Here is a 22022-nt window from a genome sequence, read left to right on the forward strand (position 1 = left end):
GTTCTTATTTTGTAGACTACATGTACGTATATTATGTAATGGTTTTGTTTAATATTTATACTAAAACTAAACTATGTTATAATTGCACTATAATATTATGAATAACTTTATTGTTAATTAGATCATAAGTTCTTGTAACTGCAGAATACCTCTGGAAATCGTTAACCTAATTAATATTTTACTTGTTAAAAAAAAAGATTAATTTAATATAAGAATAAAAATTATAGGTTAGTCTGTGACTGTCCCATGTGTTTTAATTACCTATTCTATCGTTTAGATGATATGATTTAATACAATTTCTAATCGGTAAAAAAGCATAATTTCAGACAAATATTCCAAATGGTACGATGACAATTGTCGACTACAATAACACATCGATCGTATACAACTAAATTCCTGTTCGTAATGGATTTATGATAGTAGTGGTTGTAGTAATGCACTTGCTAAGATCAATTTATGTATCTTCCAATTTTGTATTAGCTCAACTGGTATACACGCATACAGAGCACTAAGACACTTTATTACAAGGGCATATTGGTATAAAAAAATAATAAAATATATTAAAGCGCAAGACTGAACCTATAATACCGTTCAAAAGTGAAAAATACGTAAGTTTAGATGCTCAATTATGTATTAAAAATATAAAATACACCGAACCTCCAGGGGCTATTAGCGTGAGTAGATATAGAAACTAATAAAATCGTTCACAACAAAACCATCGTACACAAATAATATCCGCGTGCAAAATAACCGTTAAATCAATATTTTAGTAGTTATATTATAGCGTAAACGTGAATTAGACGCGTCCATGCAAATAATATGATGTACTTAAATCGATCAATTATTTAGAAATTAGCTCACGCGGAATAAGAGTTTACAACGGAATAATGTAGTAGGTAACTATATCATTTTATACTATCTGACGCGTAGTTTATTTTGTTGAGAATCTTCCCCGAAACGCGTTTATAATTCCAACGAAATCCGGTGAAAAAATGAAAAAAAAAAAATAATAATATGCGTTTACAAGCGAATCCGAACTCCGCCCGAGCACGGCCTCATAATAATATTATTACCTAATAATACGCGTCTACGCAGCCGCTGCATCGGATGACGACTAAAACACGACGACGACGTGTATGACGAGACTTAAATCATATTTCGCAATAATATTATATTATACAAGGTCCGGTAAAAAAAACTTCCCTTATTTATAAATGGCGCTGTGTGAGTTGTGGTGGTGGTACAACAGCGGGGAGCGTATCGATGGACAGTGGTATACGTGCCACTTTTAGTAGATGTAATGGCGAGGAACGAAAAACAAAACTAAAAAAAATTCTAAATTTAAATTTTTTATCGTGATCACCCTGTGATTACGTTTTTTTGGGATATTTATAGGCACAGTGTACGATCATTGCCCCGCATCCCTACAAGCACTTAAGGAGCCAATCACCAGGCACATTGGCCTCCATTACACCAGCAATGACGCGAAGAGTTATGGAAAACTATCGGGAAAGGCTCCGTGAACAGTGGAGGACACCGCTTAACCGATATAATGTTTAAAACAAATAATTATTAAAATTGCATAATAATATTATTATTAGTAAAAGATAAAAGAATTTTTTTCCATTTCTTCGTTTGTTTATTTGCAACTGCCTCCAGTTAGCGCCGAGTGCGGTAATAGTGACGACGGAGACGATGTACACCTGCGCGCGCGATAAGAGAAAGACACGCAGTTAGTGTTTAGCGTTTGCTTTTTCGAAAAGGACACGCCGTTGACGGGGTATGGGTTGTGCGTGTGTCGGTCGGGGAAAAAATAAGGAGATCGCGGGCAAGCCGCTGACGGTGCAGACGATCCGATAGCCGTCAAATCGAATCGAACGCGTTCGAACTCGGCGCAGACGACCGGAATGGCGGTGGTCGGGTCGCGGGCGCGGGCGGTAGACCGGAGCGGATAACCAATTTGGTCGCATTGAACACGGACGGCGTGTGAGGAAATCCAATTGATCTCCGCGCGCGCACCGGACGCGAAACACGCGCTTTCGGCGACCTCCGCGCAGTAAGTATACGGACTGAAATATTATGTACGACGCATTTATATACGCGATGACGCACAATCGCATTACGACCCGGCAAACGTGCGGCTCTGTGCGCGCCGAGGACGTCCGCAGAGAATAATATTATGGTCGTCGCTGTACTACGCTATATAGACGTTCGTTAAACTGTCGCGGTTTTTCGCAGTACGTTGCTCAAACATTGAAAAAGCGCGGCGAATTCACGCGTCCGTCGAATAATTAAAAAAAAAAAAAATAATAATATCAAAAATAAATATTGTATTGTCGATTAATATTGGCCTCTTATAAAAATAGCGATTTCGTATTTGGGCTGTAGCCCATAAGCGCAAAATAGGACCCAAACGCAACCCAAAAGCGCGAATCGATTTTATAAAAAAAGTGTATTTAATTAAAACCGTAGTTATTATTAATATTAAATTATAAAGTGATATTAAAATTAGTGATATTGGAATTAGTTCAAAAAATCAGTAAAAAATATCATTTTGAGTAGGTATTATTTTAAATTAGGTAAACAAGTATCATGAATAAATAAACAAATATAGATTAAACTAACAAAATAATAAGTATAGCCAGTATAGGCACCGTTAAAATTAAATTTGAAATATAGTTATCTTAAATGCTTTAAAAACTGTCATCGTAATGTTTTACAATGAGACACAGACAAATGCAATAACCGTCGCGACGCGTTGCTGCAATCTGTCGTGGAACGGGTTAGGACACGTGTACATGGAAAGCGTCGAGCGTCGAGCGTTAGATCAGTAAAATATTGTATTGGGTAATAAAATTTATTTTGCGCTTTTATCCTACTACCAAGGTACAAAAGCGAAAATTAATTTTGTGCTTTTGAGTTATCGAAAAAAAGGTCGATTTGCGCTTTCGGGTTTCACCGCGTATTCGCCTATTTGTCTATTTTTTATTTTATTTTTTAACACGTAAGTTGATGGTGCGACGGACACATAGAGACGAGTATTATATTATAAAATAAAACCGTTATTTATATACTCATAGCATAACCACATACGGCGGATGTCATAATATTATGTTTTGATTTAATATTCTCTAATCTTTTTTTTTTTTTTTGACGGTCCGTTGAGTTTTTTTTACAACAATAATCTGACGAATTTTAATGCTTTCCCTGTTTATGTATATACGCACGTCGTTGTCGCTCGACAGTGCCAATAGGACATTGATAGATTTTCCCTCGGTATAGTCGTGGAGAGGGCTGATAATATAAGATACCAATAAAGTCACGAGTGAAACATGACGTCCAATCGGTTAATCTATATAGATCGGTATAAAACCACGGCCACGCAAGCAGCAGGTGTGTATTGTTAATAATTAATGCAATTATTTACGTGGAGTTCGTAACTACCGTATCGAATAACGCATTTTATACCTTCCGATGTAAATTTAAAAAATATTAAAATTAATTTAAGAACCAAATACGTCTAATATGTGATAACAATAATATAATGATCCTTATTCGTTAATAATAAATAATATGTAAGTTGTTTTTTTTTTTTAAACTGTAACCTTTTTATATCAACATTTCCAAGGAATCGTATTTCAAATATATTATTTATCACTGTTCTATCTGATTGTAACTCAATTACTAATATTACCACAGTTATACGTCAACAGCTAATTCCTTATTTATTGTCTACCAGCAGTTATGTGTATCACTTATCGAGCTTACTCCAATCATCGCTATGCACGCGATGATTTCAATCGTGTCCTACCGACTTACATTATGATAGACAATATAGTATTATATAATAGTTATTTCAAATTAAACTTAACGGGAAACGTTTTATTATCATCATTGCGATACAAGAACAATACAAATGTAATGTGGCCAATTAATAGATATAAGAAGAATACACAAAATATAATATTACAAAATGAATATCGTTTGTACTGTCTTCGTGTTTATTTTGTAACATCTCAACCATAATACAAATAATAACAGTAGGAATAATACGACAAATACGTCGCGTTGATTACCTATACCCCGAAAATGTGAAAAACTACCTGTTTTATTGGCGGTCTGGCGCTCGGGAACTTATAAAAATCGTCGATCGATAAAACTCAAGCTTTTTTCCACGTCATCATCGTCCCATCGGAGGCAATTGCGACTAAATTGCGTTGCGCACGTGTTTCTTACGAATACGATACTTCGAAACGATTTTAGGTACGCAGAAGGTGTAGGCGTATATACTGTATTAAGTAATATCGTGGACGATCACTTATTCCGTATTCGTCACGCGCGTGTGTTCAACGACAAATAAGTGTAAATAATAATATATAATATCATAGCCGTACAAACTATCCTGTATCTGTCCGTTTGATATAATATAGCGGCATAATATTATATTCAGGTGGTGTACTGTATCCGACTGTTAATAAAGATAACGCATAGACATCGCACAGGTTAATCGGAAAATTTTCATTTGCACAATAAAAAAATTTATCAATTTTGAGTACAGCTGAATCGGCGCCGAAATAAAAAAAGTATTTTCCGGTGAATTACGATTGCATACAGTGCGATTTTGACCATTCACGCCTATGCGTGAAATTGAAAAGGACGTCGATAAATTGATTATAAAAAAATTCAATTATTTCATAGTTTTTAAATATACATCCATTCAGAAAATGTTTAAATAGCATTTACTCAAATACTTTAAAAAAAATGTTATAATATTAATAGCTTAAAAAAGAAGGTTATTATACCACTAATACTTACACATATATCACACTCAGTCTACGTCAGAAGAAAAAAATAGTTATTATTATTAAAAATAGAAATTTCGTTAAAAAAATTATCGTTAAATATACGTAAAAATAACAAAATTCAAAAAATAGATAATTCAAAAAAATATATAAATTACGTTTAAGTAATGACATAAATTTTTGTTTTTATAATTGCATAATTCGTTTAAAGTGGTTTTTAATCTGATTTTAAAATCGTTAATTTTTTAGATATATGGGGAAATTGTTAATACTAGATACTTATTGATTTGATAACAATTTCTAAAAATATAAAAATTAGGATGCGATTTATAAAATTGTTCATTGAAATAATCGTGAAAGGATTCATACTATTTTTTGTGGTTTAATACATTTTTTTATTATAATTATTATAATAATATTAAAAATAAAAATATAATTAATTCAATTTTATTATCAATTATCATATTAAATAACTGTACAACTGTTTTGACGCAAATAGACGGCCGGAAAATTCGTACATTTTCATTTTAGCGCAGATAAACTGTACCCAAAATGAATTAATTTTTTTTAACGCAAATGGGCTATGCCTCGGTTACCTCACTCTCATTCTTTTTCTCTACTGCAAAATAATTTATAAACAATAATATTATACAGAAAAGATTTGGATTAATAACATAGAACACATCTGACACAATGTAGTTACTGCATATAATATAATTTATACACAGATGTACCCATGCTTGTGGTAGTATAATTGCCTGTACTTATAATTTATGATTTGTAGATAAATTTGATTATTTGATACATATAAGTCAAATATTCTGTATAGTAGGAAATGATAAAGCCTGTGGCTACACAATTCGGTGTATTATTAAAAATATATTCGGCGGTGAAGAATAGTAAATACTGATAAGGTATAAACATTATTTTTTTTTTTTATGAGGCGTATTATTAATATAATATATTGAATACCATATATATTCAATGAAACGCGTATTTGGTTATAATTTAATTTATGTCTTAACCATTTAACACGTTAAAAGTTATAAGCATGTGTTTGCATTTAAAATGTATAATGTAATAATGTATATATTATAAACATGTGTATATACATATTATATAATCGTAGTAATATCAATGTCTACCGAAACAGTTAAGTTATGTAAGTTATGGAAAAATGATCATGGAAAATATAATATGCGGGGGAGTGAATGAGTTAGTCCTGTATTGAATACGCCCATACTATATGTGTAGTGTAAAAAAAATAACGGATAAAATGAACGAAATAGATATCGAGTTGTAATAAAAAATAATGACAATAATATTATATTGATTGACGAGTTTACGGTGTAGGTTGATATGTCGGGGTTGTGGGTTGTGAAGTCGACTTGTGTCAGTTTATCCCAGAAGAATATGATATGTTGATTTCGGGCTCACATTCGTATGATGTATTCAAATGTAACACGTAGAAAGGACATTTTTTTTGTCCAAATAATGACAATTTGAAAGCGATATTGACATAATGATGATAATAATAACAATATATTAAAAATGATTGTTCTAATAAACTATGAACTTGAACTGTAACTGTTTTAATTAAAATTTAGTTAAAACCTATTTTCTATAGCTATACCGTGAAACGTTAGAGAGCATGCATTTCGTGGAAACCGTGTTGGGTTTTACACAGTGTACCAGCAATACGGTTATCCGTTATCGTCGTGAACATACTTATTGTAATATGTAATTTTTAAAAAGAAAATATCGAGCAAAAAAATATATGAGCAAATATTATTATGAGCATTATTTATTTAATGAAGACCATATTATAGCAAACAAGTTTAGCAGCCGTAGGTATAATAGCTAACGAAAATACAAATAATCAAATACACTATTGATTGTGGATTTGGTCATAAAATTAGTATATGTAAATATGCGATTAACCGGAAAGTTAAATAATATGCACTTTTACCGAAACTATTATTTTGTTTTCGTTGGTCGATTGTGCAGACTTTTCAATTAAACCGCATACGTAGGTTACCACAAAAAATTTAGTAGTAGTCATTTGGGTTTGTGGTTTACAACGAACGTGTACATTTTTATTTTTTTTCTATTACACACGTACTTCGATTGTTTGGAAATGTACGGTAAATGCATACAATATAATTGTATGTCACGAAAACATCGAACACCATTTCACAGTAATTTCATATTTTACGTTTTGAATTCTAATAAATTATTTTAAATAGAATTTAAACAGTACCTTTAAAAATATGAGAAAAAATATATAAAAATTAATAATACTAATAAAGAATTTAAAATTTATTAAATATAATGTATTTATAGGTTGTTTGAAGATTTTGTTAAAAATTATATTTATATAATTATTCAGATGAGTATTAATATTTGAAATTTGATTTTAAGAGTCGTAATATTTCAATTGTCATAATATTTTGTGTGTGTACGTTTTATATATTTGTTTGTATTATTTTTTTTCAACCAAAACAATTCTATACTATTAACATGTGTAATACAGTTAGAGTTTATTTAAAATACTATAAAATACTTTACGTGAAAAAAAAATAATTATAAACCAGTTATACAACTATACTTACATATTTTTATTTTATTTTTATTTGTTTGATGTTGCATATTTATTAATATAATAATATTTAAAAAACTATTAAATATTTACTTTTAACTTTTTTATTTATTTTTATGTCTATATTATTTACGTTTGACCAGTTTTAGACTCATGTACTAATAATATAATAGAGTTATTATAATTATTTTTATAAATTAAAATTACATAACAATTATATTATTGTTATTGTTTATAATAATTACTATTTTTAAATGTATACCTACTACCTAGTCTTTTAAATAATCTTTGATACTGAATTACATATTTTAATAGTACTGCAAATATTTTTGCGGGAACATGATGTATCAGTGAAAATAGTAAAAGTACCTACACTTTAGTGAAAACGGGTAGTGGTAGGAAAAATGGTACACTTTCGGTAATAAAAGGTCCATGTGTTATTTTTTTTAAATGTTTCACTATTTATTTTTAATATTTTATATTACGTAAAAATGACTTAAGATATCACTCGTAAAGCCCTCTCTGATACCGTTTGTTATCAGACTATGAACACGCGTTGTGTGCACCATTCATTCAATATACACAATGCAAATGAAGTAAAATGAATAAAAACGTAAATTACAGTGTACATAGTTACATTGTACACACCTCTTCTTCATTGACACAAAACCAACTGGAGATTGAAGATGGCGTAATGATCATATTTTGCTTTGGTTTACAACGCTTAATGATAAAATCGATTTGTGAACACAGTAATATTATAGCTTTATTATCTGCAGTAAAGTTATCGAAATCGTTATGACGTAATACTACGTGTATTATAGGTACACGACTATGCAGTATAGAATCTTTAGTGGAATAAAATAAAATAGGTGACATTAGTGTGGTTATCTTATTAGAATACGGAAATAACACGATTAGTACAGTACAACAAAAGCAGGATAATAAAATGAAGGACGGAAAGGGTGGCTGTATAGGTGGGCTATAATATATTATTTCTAGTTGCGTGAGAATACAATTTAAACCGGTTCGATTTGGGAGTTCGAAAGGGTCACTGCGTTTACGTACGGTCGTCGTGATATTTTTTCAACATACTACAGAAATATATGTATACTTACAGCCTTACAGGACACGACAATAAGGCGTGTTATAACAATATTGTCTATTATTATCATTTAGTGGTTTATTTAATTGTTTTTACCATAGTCTTGCCGTGTGTGTACACATTATTATTCAACTGTATAAGTTATTATTAATACAATTATAATGCGTAAAAAATAAATATTTAATATATTATATACATTACGTTATAATGATTATTTGTATTTAATATTTTTATTGTCTGATGCATTTGCAACGGTTGTAATTGCTACTGTCTGAAATATGAAATTACGACGATTGCGGATTCTGGTTTCGAGTTCTATGCTCAATATTACAATTGTATATGTGACGCAATTCGATTTGTATTTTTCAATACGTATTATTTTAATATGATTACGTGTTATGTCCACTGTTAAATTAACTGAATGGTATGGCTGCGATATGCAAATCACATTCTCGAACGATGTAGTCGAGCTTAAGTAAATAAAACAACGATAACTTTATATTTTATCATGTATTCTGTTATTTTTATTGAATGTTTAATAATATGTGTGATGGAAAGTTGACTTAAAGTTATTTATAGAAGAAAAAATTGTTTTTATAAATAAATGATTATCTCACTATTGGGATTATGCAATGGAAATATTGTTGATATACTATCGAGTGACCACTTAAGGATCGATTTAAATACTAGTATCCCGGTATCATGCACACATCACTTGTCGCCTATTTGTACATTTATATACATTGAATCGTGATTCGAATATATTTTTATTTTGATATCGTGGAGTATATTTTAATATATAGTTTGCATAAAATGAATTAAAAATAAATTACCGCTACGTGTGTTATACAAAAAAAAAAAAAAAAGCAACACAATATTTTTGAAGTTTCACGACGAGCGTTGAGTACGTTAAAAAAAACGTTTTAAAAAAATTCATTTAAATATACTGTTACATCGATATAGACTATAATAATAATGCTTATAAATAGGCGATTATAATAATTTTGTACGGTTTCTCGTTTGCTGCAGATGGTCGTCCGGAACGTCCACGGTGGTGGTGACGGCCGACACTAGTGCCGGCGGCGGAAGTGGCGGACGCAGCAAGGCGCCGATGAATTTTTTGCGTTTGAGGTCCGTTCAGAAGACGGACGCGGGCAATTACACGTGTACGGCCAGGAACACGGCGGGATCCAAGAGTCTGCAGCATCAGGTGATCGTAACGCCCGACATGAGCGCGCACGTAGTACCGGCATTAGCGGATATCGAGTCCGGTCGATCCGTGTCGTTCACGTGTATCACATCCGCAGCCGACGATAACGTGAGTTTATTTTTATTTTTTTTCTTAGTGCTTCGACTAGTTTTGTTGTGATTCTCCACGCTTCTCTGTACTTGTCGAGGTGTTTGTACCCATCCTTCGTTATTCCAAGTCATGTATTCCTCCCGTGGTCGACCTCTTCCGATGAATCCTTCGACGTATCCTTTGATTATAGTATTTAATAAGAGCCCTCATGACTCAATTATTGTGTCCTATTATCTCATCTCTAACGGATTAAATGCATTGCTGGAAATGCAGTTTTTTTTGTTTTACCCTATGCAACACAAGCTATTAATTAGTCAAACATGAGTCATTCTATAGTAATAATAATAATCAAATTCTACTAATAATGCACATTGACAACTGATTTTATTTTTCGCGTTGAAATCACTAACAACAAAAAGTATATACAAAAAAAAATGTATGAACGTTCAACGTTACAAATTATTTTAAATATAACTTATCAATTCAAAATGCAATACATAATAATTATGCTCGTTTATCGATTTTAATTTACAAAATAGCTTTGGTTTGACTAAATGGTTATTATTTTACGTTCAAGTTGTAATGCGTTCAAAATAGAAGACAATGTGTAATTCTTTTATTATGATGAGTAATAACTATCTATTTTTCAGTTTTATAGACACAGGTTTTGATATAAGACATACAAATTTCAAATTATTTATGATCAAAACTAATTTTTATTATTAATCGTTATCACTATAAATATTGAATTATTTTGCCTAAATCTGTCGGATCTATACTTCAGTATCTATAAAAGATGTTTGAATACATTTTTTAATATAATATGTCGGTATTGCATATATACGACATTTCGTACATTTCGATGCACAAATAAAAAAACAAATATATTTATTATTCCTAAGTTATTTGTAATAAAAACTCGTCGAGTAACTGAATTTTTACATAAAATAGGTTAGAACGGATTAGGTAAAATAGGATTCGCTATAAAGTTACACGGTGATGGCCAATTTATATATTAATGCTTTCAGTTGAATACAGACGTATTGCTTATATATTTATCTAGGTATTAATATTATTTTATAAGAACATATTTTTAGTTTACATGACTAGCACAAGTTTAATTTATACGCAACTCACATAATATGCAACAGGTCTTACTATTATTTTGTCAGTGACGCATGTGATAATAAATACAGTCGCTGCGATTTCTTAGTTGAAAAAAAAACAATTATGTAAACGAGCGACTCTTGTCTTATTTATTCCTAGGTAATACAGTATCCATGGTGGAAATTTTTATTTTGTCTACTATAACTTAATTTAATATACCATTATACCAATTGTGTGAACTGATAAGATTTCAACCAAACACCGTCATAATATTGTTAACATTACACTTACAAATATCTATATTCTATACATTATTCATGTATACCTATAATAAAATATAAGTTTCCAATTTTTTTTTTTAAGAAAATTTGATAGTAAACCTTTTCAGTATAGACACTCATTATTTCAAAATATTCAAACTATTTTAGAAATGATATTTTTTTTTATAGGATTCGATATAACTAAAAATGTAAAAAAAAATACAATCATTTGTTTCGTTATTATGTTTTTAAAGTTTTAAGTTTTTTGAATGACAAATTACATTTTTAATTTTGTGTTTTAAAACAGAATATTTTTCAGTACTTTGACATACACAAATTAAATTTTTAAGACTATAGTTAATTAGTTACTTTTTGAAAAAATTAAGCTTAGAATAGCAAAATAGAGTGTCACAGTCTATACACCACAAAATAGTATATTAAATATATAAACTTTAATAATAGATACTTATGAAAAATAATATTTTCAAAAATATTTCTCTATTACTTAAATTGGAAACAACAATGTGCTGCTGCAATTTCATAATTAAACCAAAATAGCTATATACATATTATATTACAAATAAAGTTTAAAAAAAAACAATGAGTTTTTTATTATTGTTTAACAATATGAATTACAGCCTTTAACGATATTTATAATATAAATAATCTATTTTATATGATTAAATATAATAGCAATTACTTCTTAAAAGATATACTAAAAACCCAAAGTGAATTAACGGTTTAAAAAAAAACATTACGGCAGAAAACGAAAAATATTATTTCAAAATTTCAAAAAGAGAAAAAACACTAGGCATTAATATTTGTACAAAAACTAAATAATGAATAAGGTAAAACAATCCCAAAAATTTCAGAAGTTGATGATATTAGTTATCTTAATCATCTTTGAGGTATATTATAATGAACGTATACAAATGATGCAATTAAAATGGAGCAACAATCGGTTGTATATTAATGCTATAATTAAAAGAAAAAAAATATTAATTTATGGTTTTTTGAACTGACTCATTAAAAAAAAATTTTAATTATCCATATAATGCTAAGGTACAAAAGTTATGCACCCAAAAACCACCTTCCGATTATTCAAATAAACTTTTATAGGGAATCGGTCGAGAAGAAAACAATTTATTTTTACGTAAAACTTTTACGTTTTATTTTTTAAACGAACTTTATGATCTCTGGTTTGAAATACTTTCCGAGAACCTAAAAAAAAAAAAGTTTAAACCATCAACTTTCTATAAAAGATACATTTTTTCGCTTCAAATGACTTATATGTAGTAACAAGTCTATGAGGTATTTTTTTATCAATTTATACATTATATAATTTTAATAGTTTCCTTTATTTATATTAAACTCGAATTTTACAGAAACAAATATTCTATGACTACATAAAGGATTGTGCAATACATTTCTATCAATTTTTTGAACAAGATAATATATACATACAATAAATGGATAAATGTATATGATACTGATATTATATAAAGGTTAATTTCATAAAACTATATTCAGGAAGATTTATTTTAAAATACGTATATTTATTTTAATCAAGCCTTTTATTTTTTAATATTCTAAAATCGTATATCTTTTTTCCATAGTCTTGATAATATAGTTACCGTAATCAGAAATCTTAAATTAAAAACTAATAAGTAATATATAATACTGAAAAAAAGTACATTAGATAATTTTAACATCAAAGTTACCTATGATTTTTTTATGAATTAGATTCACATATAACTCAAAAACAATGGTTTTTATAATCTTTAATGCAATGGTTCTTTTAATAAACTCTGAGATTAAATGATTCAAATTTTGACCTAAAAATAATATACCACTTATTGTGTTTCTTATATATCCGTTATAATATATTGGATAATTATTAGACACTGTTTGCCAAGTTAGGAAGTTGGTCACTTATAAAAAAAAAATTGTAACAACAATAATAATAATACTAATTTTCTATGAATACAGAATAATACAATAGTAGTAATAAATTGTAATGTATAATATTATGAGCTATATGACCATAATAAATTAATATATAATGTATTTCACTGGTTATTTACGAAAAAGTGTGCTTAATTCATAGAAAAAGTAAAATTTTAATTTTATATTTTATGTTACTATATAAACTAAAAAAAAAAAATGTTATCACATTTTTTTTAACGAATTACATGATAGTATCTATTTTTTTCTTTTAAATACATGATTTTTATTTCAATTTAAACATTAAATTATTATTTTTGAATTACTAACACTTTTTTTTATGTGATACCGTTCTGTTGTTTATACTATAATAGGTTTTAAACACGCAAAAGTGTAATAATTATCAGTGTTCCAGAAGTAGTTTTTTTATGGTTATTATTTTGAGAGAAATTGAATGATACAATATGTTCATTCTACAGACTTATAGTGTACGGTTTTTACTGTGAAGAAAATTGAATACATAATTAATTGCTTAGTATATATTCACGGTTGTGCAATGCAAATATTATCACTGTGTTTATACGCAAATCATTACAGTTAGAAAAGTCAAATATTACTCATAAAGTCCGTATTGCAGGTTTCATTAACCGGTCTAATGCAATTAAAATATTTGTGATTATACGCATTTCTGGTCAGGTTTCAGACCCCCTAAAGACATTTTTTCTTTAAATAAAATTGAAAAGGTTTAAATGCCTATTATATTTAAAACTTGTATAATATAACATATTTATACTCTACCCCCCACCCCAATTTTTTTTTCTGGCTACGGTCTTGATAACTTGTGTATACAAAGTAACGCACGACGATGGGCATTCACAGTACAAGTTTATAAACACTATATTCGATTGTCAATTAAATGTGCTTCGACGTTGTCCCTCGAATATCCAACACGAGATTACTGCGGTTTCTGGCGTTCAATAATATTCACCGCGGAATTCACATAATATCGGTACGATAAGGTCGCAGTATAAAACACACAGACTGATAGTATGTGAATGTCTGATGTCAGTTGGAATTAGTCCGCAAGAGTACGATATGTACGCACACCTACGTACTTTACGTATTATCATACCCACGCAAGTTTCGATGTGAATTCCGATCGATTTTTGACGTACCTACGGGGTAGCGACGAACGACGAACGGTAAGTTGACGCGGACAGTCGGTAGATACGAAAAACCACTCTCTCGACACGACGATGACGTTTGTGCAACAATAACGAGTACATATTATTATTGTAACGACTGAATTGCACAACGCGTGGCGTTCAAATAATAAAACGATTTAACATAGTAATAATACGAAACGGTCTCTTTCGAGTGCCGTGTAGAAGATGCGTCTCGCTCGCGTGAAGAGGTTTTTCTGGAAAAACGCGATTGACATAATAATACAACGGTATCTCCACACGTGCTCGCGAAACGTCTCTAAACCGGCGACGTCCAAACGTTTCGGCGTTATCGACAATGAGTTTTGTGTGTATAATTGAACGCACGATAGTGTCGCAGCAGCCGTCCCGCGAATCAGACGTTGTTCAGTTGTCGTCGCGGGCGACTTCCGAAGATTCGTTTACATTACACACTATTATTTACTTGCCGAAATAATAATAATGTTTTTATCAATACCATACGAATTTATACTACTGCGTAGATACGCATATACACGATTTGTGGCCGCTGTGTACGCTTACGTATTGTGGTGTAATAAACACACGCGCGCGTCGTTCGACTCAACGCGGTGTGTACCGAACACGTAGTACGTCGGTTCGTCATTATTTTTTAGTATATATTATCCTTTTCAAATAGTCGAAAAACGACTCAAGAGCCTAGTAAACTGAGTTCGATTATCGGGACGAGATGAAACTAAACAAGTGATACGTTCCTGTATCTGTGTATTAATTGTATGGATATTGTAGAGTCATATTTCCATCCGCCGGTTGGCACTTGTTGTCGAATGATAAGATAAACAAAATACTGATATTTTTTAAATATTGTCTGTTCTAATTATAATTATTGTATAAAATATATTGTACAGTTTATTTTCACTATAAATGTGATGTAAATTACATAGTATATAAATAACCGTTATACAATGCGAGAAAAACATTCATTTCATTCAATATTAATAACGTTTTTAGAAATCTTTATTAATTCATTTAAGACGTTTCCTAGTAACAACCAACACGATTTTTATTCACTACTCCACTCGTTCCAATTTAATATATTTTGCTTAAAGGTTATACAACAAATTCACTAAAATAATCATATTTGGAATTAGGTCAGGTTAAATTTAAGTATAAAACATTTATATTATTTATGTACTTATATAAGATTATTGGATTCCTTTAAAATAAGAATGTAAAAATAATAATAAACTATTATCTGTATAAATAATGTATGTATATAATATAATTATTATATTATAACATGCAAAATTATTTTTTTTTAAATTTTTTTAGTGTTACAAATTAAAAAAATTATATTAATTTAGACGTCTATAAATATCCAAATTCTATAATCGTTATATTTTTATTCATACACATTCATATTTTCTCTGTGTTAGTCTTTTGAAAAAGTCAAAAACTATTGGTCTTAATATAATATTTATTTATGGCTTCAATTTATAATTTTTATTTATCAATGGAAATATTTATTTTATACTCACCATTTAATCAATTGAATGTGTTGTATTTTCTTAATTCTGTGCTATAATAATAATTAAAAGCAGTTTTAGATAATAATTATAGTCATTATTGTTAATAATAAAGTACTCATCAATTACCATTTATAAAGTATTAAAGCAGTCTTATTTTAAAACAATATAACAGAGTAAGTTTTAGATTGTGTGTGGAGCGATGGACGTATTGATCTTACATTGATGTGTTTTTTTTTTCTTGTTACTGTCATGATATTTTGCCCAGTTAAAATAATTAAATTTTCAACTTCGAGGGTTGTTTCTGCAATTGGAATTGGATTTAAATGATATTTTAGTAAAAAGTATAGTAAAAAATTCAAAAATAACAGAGAAAAAACTGGAATTCTTACACTGAAACAGTTTTCGATCAAATGTATTATTCTTTATTTTGTTATAGTTCAAAAACAAATAACCGTAGAAACTTTAAATTTTTATTTACATTATCATTAAACATTATATTTCTCATTGATACAACATCATTATTATTTTTTATAGAGTTCAGATCGAAGCAAATTATTTATTTAAAATATACATAACGATGTTCCTATACTGCTATGATTTAAAATATTATTCTTGGAATCTCAACAGTTTTTTATTCAATGATAATTCTTTACAATACAACACGAAGATTAATTTTAATATAATTTATAACCTATTCACATTGTTTTATTGGTAATGTGTGATCTAAATAGTGCTATAATACTAATATAATAATATGCTATGAATTATTAAATGCAAATTAACATTTACCCCTCCGACACTTAATGTACAGGTGGTACCCAATTACCTACATGCCCACATTGTTCTATTTTATTATTATATTCAATTGTTAATAACTCATCAGGTACAACTTTTAAACTTATCCATACACACTATACAGGTATGCATAAATATATGTAATACAACTATGAAAACGATACAAGAATAGTATTATGTAACTTTTTTAATTTGAAACTTAAATATCATTTTAAAATTATTTAATTATTTTAAGTTTCAAATGAAGTACTCGGCGAAATTTTCTGCGGATTGTTCTTCTAAAAGAAAACATATTATAGAAAAAACAAAACCATATGCACCTTTAATATAACATAAGTACTGAAAATAACATCTTGGATGTCAATTTCTGTACGGCGTTCTTATACTCAAAGTTTATAACGCAACAAGGTATATATTGTGAAGAAAAAGAAAAAGTTTACTTCAAGCTGATATGGCTTATTTATACTAACATACTTTTTAATATAGACATTCAATATATAGGTGACCGTAATTACGTTTAATTCACAAACTCTGGGCAGCAAATTTCTGATCCACCACTATAAGTTCTTGTCAGAAAATTTCGATTTTGTTCACAAACTTTTCCACAGAAAACTCTAAATGTTTGAAATGGTTCGATTATTGTCCCGACTTTCAAGTTATAAGATTCAGATCCCATCTACAATGCACCATCGGTTAGCTTGAAAAACTATTATTTTCGAGTAAAATTATACATTGGTATCCAAAACGCTTTAAGCTAAAACAATATAGGTAACTACTGTAATCGATTTTGACGTGACCAACATTAATAATATTTAATATTAAAAAAAAAAACATATTTTTTAACATATAGATTTATGGTTTTAATATCAGTTTGAATGACGAGAGCCTATTTCACATTTGAAGACTTTTTAAAATATATTTACGACTGTTTTATTCGAAATATTTTAGTAATTTTTGATTTTGATATAACTGTATTCAAGTATACTTGAATTATTTACAACATGTTTTATTTTAGTAAAAATTATACCATAGTCAAATATGTATATTATATATATGTGTGTGTGTGTGTGTGTGTGTGTGTGTGTGTGTGTGTGTGTGTGTGTGTGTGTGTGTGTGTGTGTGTGTGTGTGTGTGTGTTTGTGTGTGTGTGTGTGTGTGTGTGTGTGTGTGGTTCAATCACTTAAATAAACTAAAATAATTCAGAGCAGCATAAACAAATATTTAAAAACATTTTGAACTTTCAAATTGTTATAACAAATTTAGAAAAAATATGACTAATATAACATTTCATTTGAGAAATGAAAACGTTCATGTAATAATATTTCCTTTGATGACTTGCTTTACGTAAAAGATTCATGTTTGGGCATATAACATAAATACAAATATGAGTAATGTTTCTGAAAATCAAATCGTTTATATTAATAATACATTTGCCCCTTTAAAACGTATAGGGAATACAATATTTTAAAGATGAACTCACGTTTTAATCAATATAAGAGTTGTATGTATCTCCTGGTTGAACGATAGAATATCGAATAACTAAAATGTATAAACAGAGGTGTTCTCAATCATTACATATAACATATACATATTCCCATACAAAAATTACATCACTCGATCCCAAGGAATTTTTATCAATTTCTATTCAATGAATTTTTGATCAGTACATAATATTCATTAAATAAACTATACTATTATTACAGGTAGTATATAATATTATATAAATATATATACACAAAATTTATAAACAATATAGAATTTTTGAAGGTAATGTTAATATCATTACTCGTAGAGTATGTAGGTCAATCGTATAATATGAAATGAATACATCCAGAAACTATGGCTTGAGACAAATTTAAGGTGTTGAATAAATTGATAAGATAGTGTTCACAAAGACGTAATCACCGCGTAGATACATATTATAGTTTATACGTATATGTGGACAGCCAGACACTTGTAAACAAATTTGTCTTCGTTTCTTGTCTACATGGTATCTTATTTGTAAATTGTAGGAATCGGACATATGACCCAGACATTTTAATATTTAATTTTAGGATGATATCGCACAAGTGGTATGGTAGACGAGTCATTCCCTAATCGGCATACGTGACCGTTTTGTCAAAAGTATTAATAATATTATAGAAACAACAACACGAAAAACCCAGATCAGAAATTCTCAAGTAAAGCTCCTGGTGAAGTAGAACGTGTACCAAATTGGCTTTTACACAAAATTGAAAATTGTATTTTTATATATAAATAAGAAAACTGATCAACTAAGCATTTGCTATTAAATTTGACTTTTAAATTGATATTAAACTTTAAATACAATGTATTAAATACCTAACAAGCAAAAACATTCACTTAAGTAGCAATTAAAAACTTAAATTTTTATAAGCGCGATTTAGAAAATAAATAAACAAATTGATATAAACACGGTGGTGTACACGGTTTTCTCTTTCTCAAATATTATTAATACGCTACGTTCACGCAAATGAGATCGGCGAGCACAACATTTATCATGGATTATATTCTTTTAATTTATTTCGAGAAAAAAAGAAAAAAATCAATCGCAGCTTGCAACACTGTTTCAACTTTACGACGCACAAATATACGCAAAACGTCGTCTACTGAGTAGACTCTACTCCATGTTTGATAATATGTTCGATAGAATTTAGTAAATCTATTTAGATATTACTAGTGTACACAATAGCCCTGTTCAGCACCCAAGCCCATAATTCGTCAAGTGACGTTTCAGTTTTTCGATTAACGAAAAGAAAATTATAGTAGGTATCTATGCCATTACAATTTACAGCAATATTAAACTATATTATATTCGTATACTGTAGTTACTTCGGTGCCACGAAAAGTTTACCATTTTTAAAACATTAGATCGATTTAACCACAATTCACCTAAATCTCGAAAATAAAATATACAAATATAATATTATCTTGGTGTAATCGGATATCAGACAATAACAGTTATAAAACATTTTGATATCAAAATATTTTTGGTTGTGTGTATGCGTGTGCATAATTCAGTGCATGTTATCCAAGAAAAACGTGTTTTTTTAATTAATAATTTTGATTCGCCACCAGCAATCGACTTTTAGTAAAATATTCCCTGTCCTCATTTCTGTCAGTCAAGATTAAGCTCGTTTACTATGTATAATTATACAGTAAAGAAATAAATATCACACTTTCTCGTCTTCTCCGTGTTCAAAGCTTATTAAATTTACTTTATTATTGAAATTCCTTTATTTGAAAAATTTAAGTTGTTCTGAGAATATTTCGCATTGTATTATTTATTCAAAATCTATTTTCTTTTTCTTGGAGTTAAAAAAATGTTTGCCTTTTGATATTCCTACTAAAAATAAATAATACAATTTAAATGATTATTATTTCTTATAAAAATGACAAAAGTAATTATTTTAGTTTACAATTCGAAAATTCCAGCCTTAATCGAATTTCGCCGTATAATAATATTTTTCAAAACAACTTTTACTCATCTGAAACATAACAAAAAAAAAAAAAATGATTTCTTGATGCCATTATAATATTGTATCTGGGTATACTATTCTTTATTGTACATTTTTTTTTACAACTAGAATTTCTTACCAAAGTTGCCATTTTTTTTGTTCTATTCACTTATTATATTACCGTGTCTGTGTACGCTTTGTCTCGGCATATCGATTCACAATCGTATTTTTATTACTTTCTTTTACCGATAGACAATGCCGTGTGAATTGTTTGTAGTATAAATATAATAAATCCACCTGCATATTACAAACGAAAATACGTGGAAATAGATCTACATAATACATTTCTTTCGTCTTTGAACGCATATTATCTTGCAACGATTTACAAAAATATAATTTCATGACATTTCCAATATCATGTTATAAAAGTATTAGCTGATGAGTATCGTAAGAAATTACTGTCCATTAAAACGTAAGCATTACGATTCTTTTACAAAGTTTTTCATGACAGAGTTCAGTATGACGTCCGAGTTCATTTTCCGACGTGCAATAATTTGATTCTGAGCGGGATTTCTAGGAAGATATCGATTTCAAAATAATATGATATGGTCTTGAGTCATTGGAAAATAGTTTTCGGTACAATTTAAGAGCATGAAGTCTATATACGTCTATGGTTTATTTGGAAATTGATTGTGCAATGTTTCATAAAACAATAGTAAAGTTAAGTTTTAATATTGTGCTGTAGGAAAAACGATGAAATATCTATAGTGCACAGCTATCGTTAAATAATTTATTTTATTTGTTCCAATAACATTCTATTAATTTTAACTAAAATCTAAGAGAAAATTACAAAAAATCCCATTAAGTTACTTGACAGTCAATACTATTGCACATCAATTTTTTTATCATAGGGTACATCAATTAATTTTTGTTCATTAAATAGCTGTAACGCATTAAATTGTAACCGTACCTTATTGGATAATACTATGCATTTTATTTTATTTTTATAATTTTCAAATGTAAAACTGATATTTTAACGATGCCACAATATTTTAATACGCTGCAGTATGACGACAAACACAAAATAATGATTGATTTATCTTTGGTATACTTATCACACGTGAAGTGATAAATATTGATCTTTTCGTCCCAGAGGATAACAATATTCGAGACGTGAAAAAATGAATATGTTAAAGACCGCACAATATTGTGTTTGGTACGGACTACTATGAAGCGTATAATAATAAGCAATTCCCTGACGTTTGTGGACACTTTCATCCGTAGAATTTAGCCCGAAGGTACATAATAAGGTTTACCAAGTCACAAATATGTTGTCTGCATGCGTAAACAGTCAATATATTTTCTCAATTGAAGAAAAGAGGTTAAGCGTACCATAGAGATTATAACGAAGATTGTAAATCAAATGAGAAGACGTGGTTATTATTATCATACGCAAACATCTTTGAACATTCACAAAAGCATAATATACACGATACCTAGTGAATCGCGTATAATATAGTGCGATAAAATCAAAAATTTCAGAATGAAATCAATAAGAGCAAAACATAAATTGGACTTAAATTAACTATACGTTTCACAATTTCTACGATAACTTATCATTTTTTTTTTTCTGTCAATACTCTATAATGACATATTATTATTGAAAATAAGAATTTAATTTTTACCATTTATAAATTTATTTATTTTTTATTATTTTTATCTAATAATATGAACCAATATTTAGAATAAAATATAATTTAAAATAAGTATAGTAAAAAATTAAAAAGTTAGAAAGTGGTATCTGTATTTTTTTAATTGATCAAAATTTGAAAATGTAAAAAAATAAATAGTTTTTGGGTCTTAAAGAATCAATAACAAATTCTAGGAAAAAAATAATTTCCTTCATAATTAAACTATTGATTTG

The 22022-nt window shown here is 28.8% G+C and overlaps 1 protein-coding gene across 4 annotated transcripts in view; it reads left to right on the forward strand.

Annotated features, from left to right (window-relative positions):
• LOC132924228 (cell adhesion molecule Dscam2-like) overlaps nt 1-22022 on the forward strand; it is a 277463-nt gene that overhangs the window by 163698 nt on the left and 91743 nt on the right. For all 4 annotated transcript variants that reach the window (XM_060988402.1, XM_060988401.1, XM_060988403.1 and 1 more), the window contains exon 7: nt 9536-9824. In XM_060988402.1, the coding sequence (XP_060844385.1) occupies nt 9536-9824 (289 nt within the window). The remainder of the gene's footprint in view (nt 1-9535; nt 9825-22022) is intronic.

This window comes from Rhopalosiphum padi, chromosome 3 (genome assembly GCF_020882245.1).
Source record: "Rhopalosiphum padi isolate XX-2018 chromosome 3, ASM2088224v1, whole genome shotgun sequence".
Classification (NCBI taxonomy): Eukaryota; Metazoa; Arthropoda; class Insecta; order Hemiptera; family Aphididae; genus Rhopalosiphum; species Rhopalosiphum padi.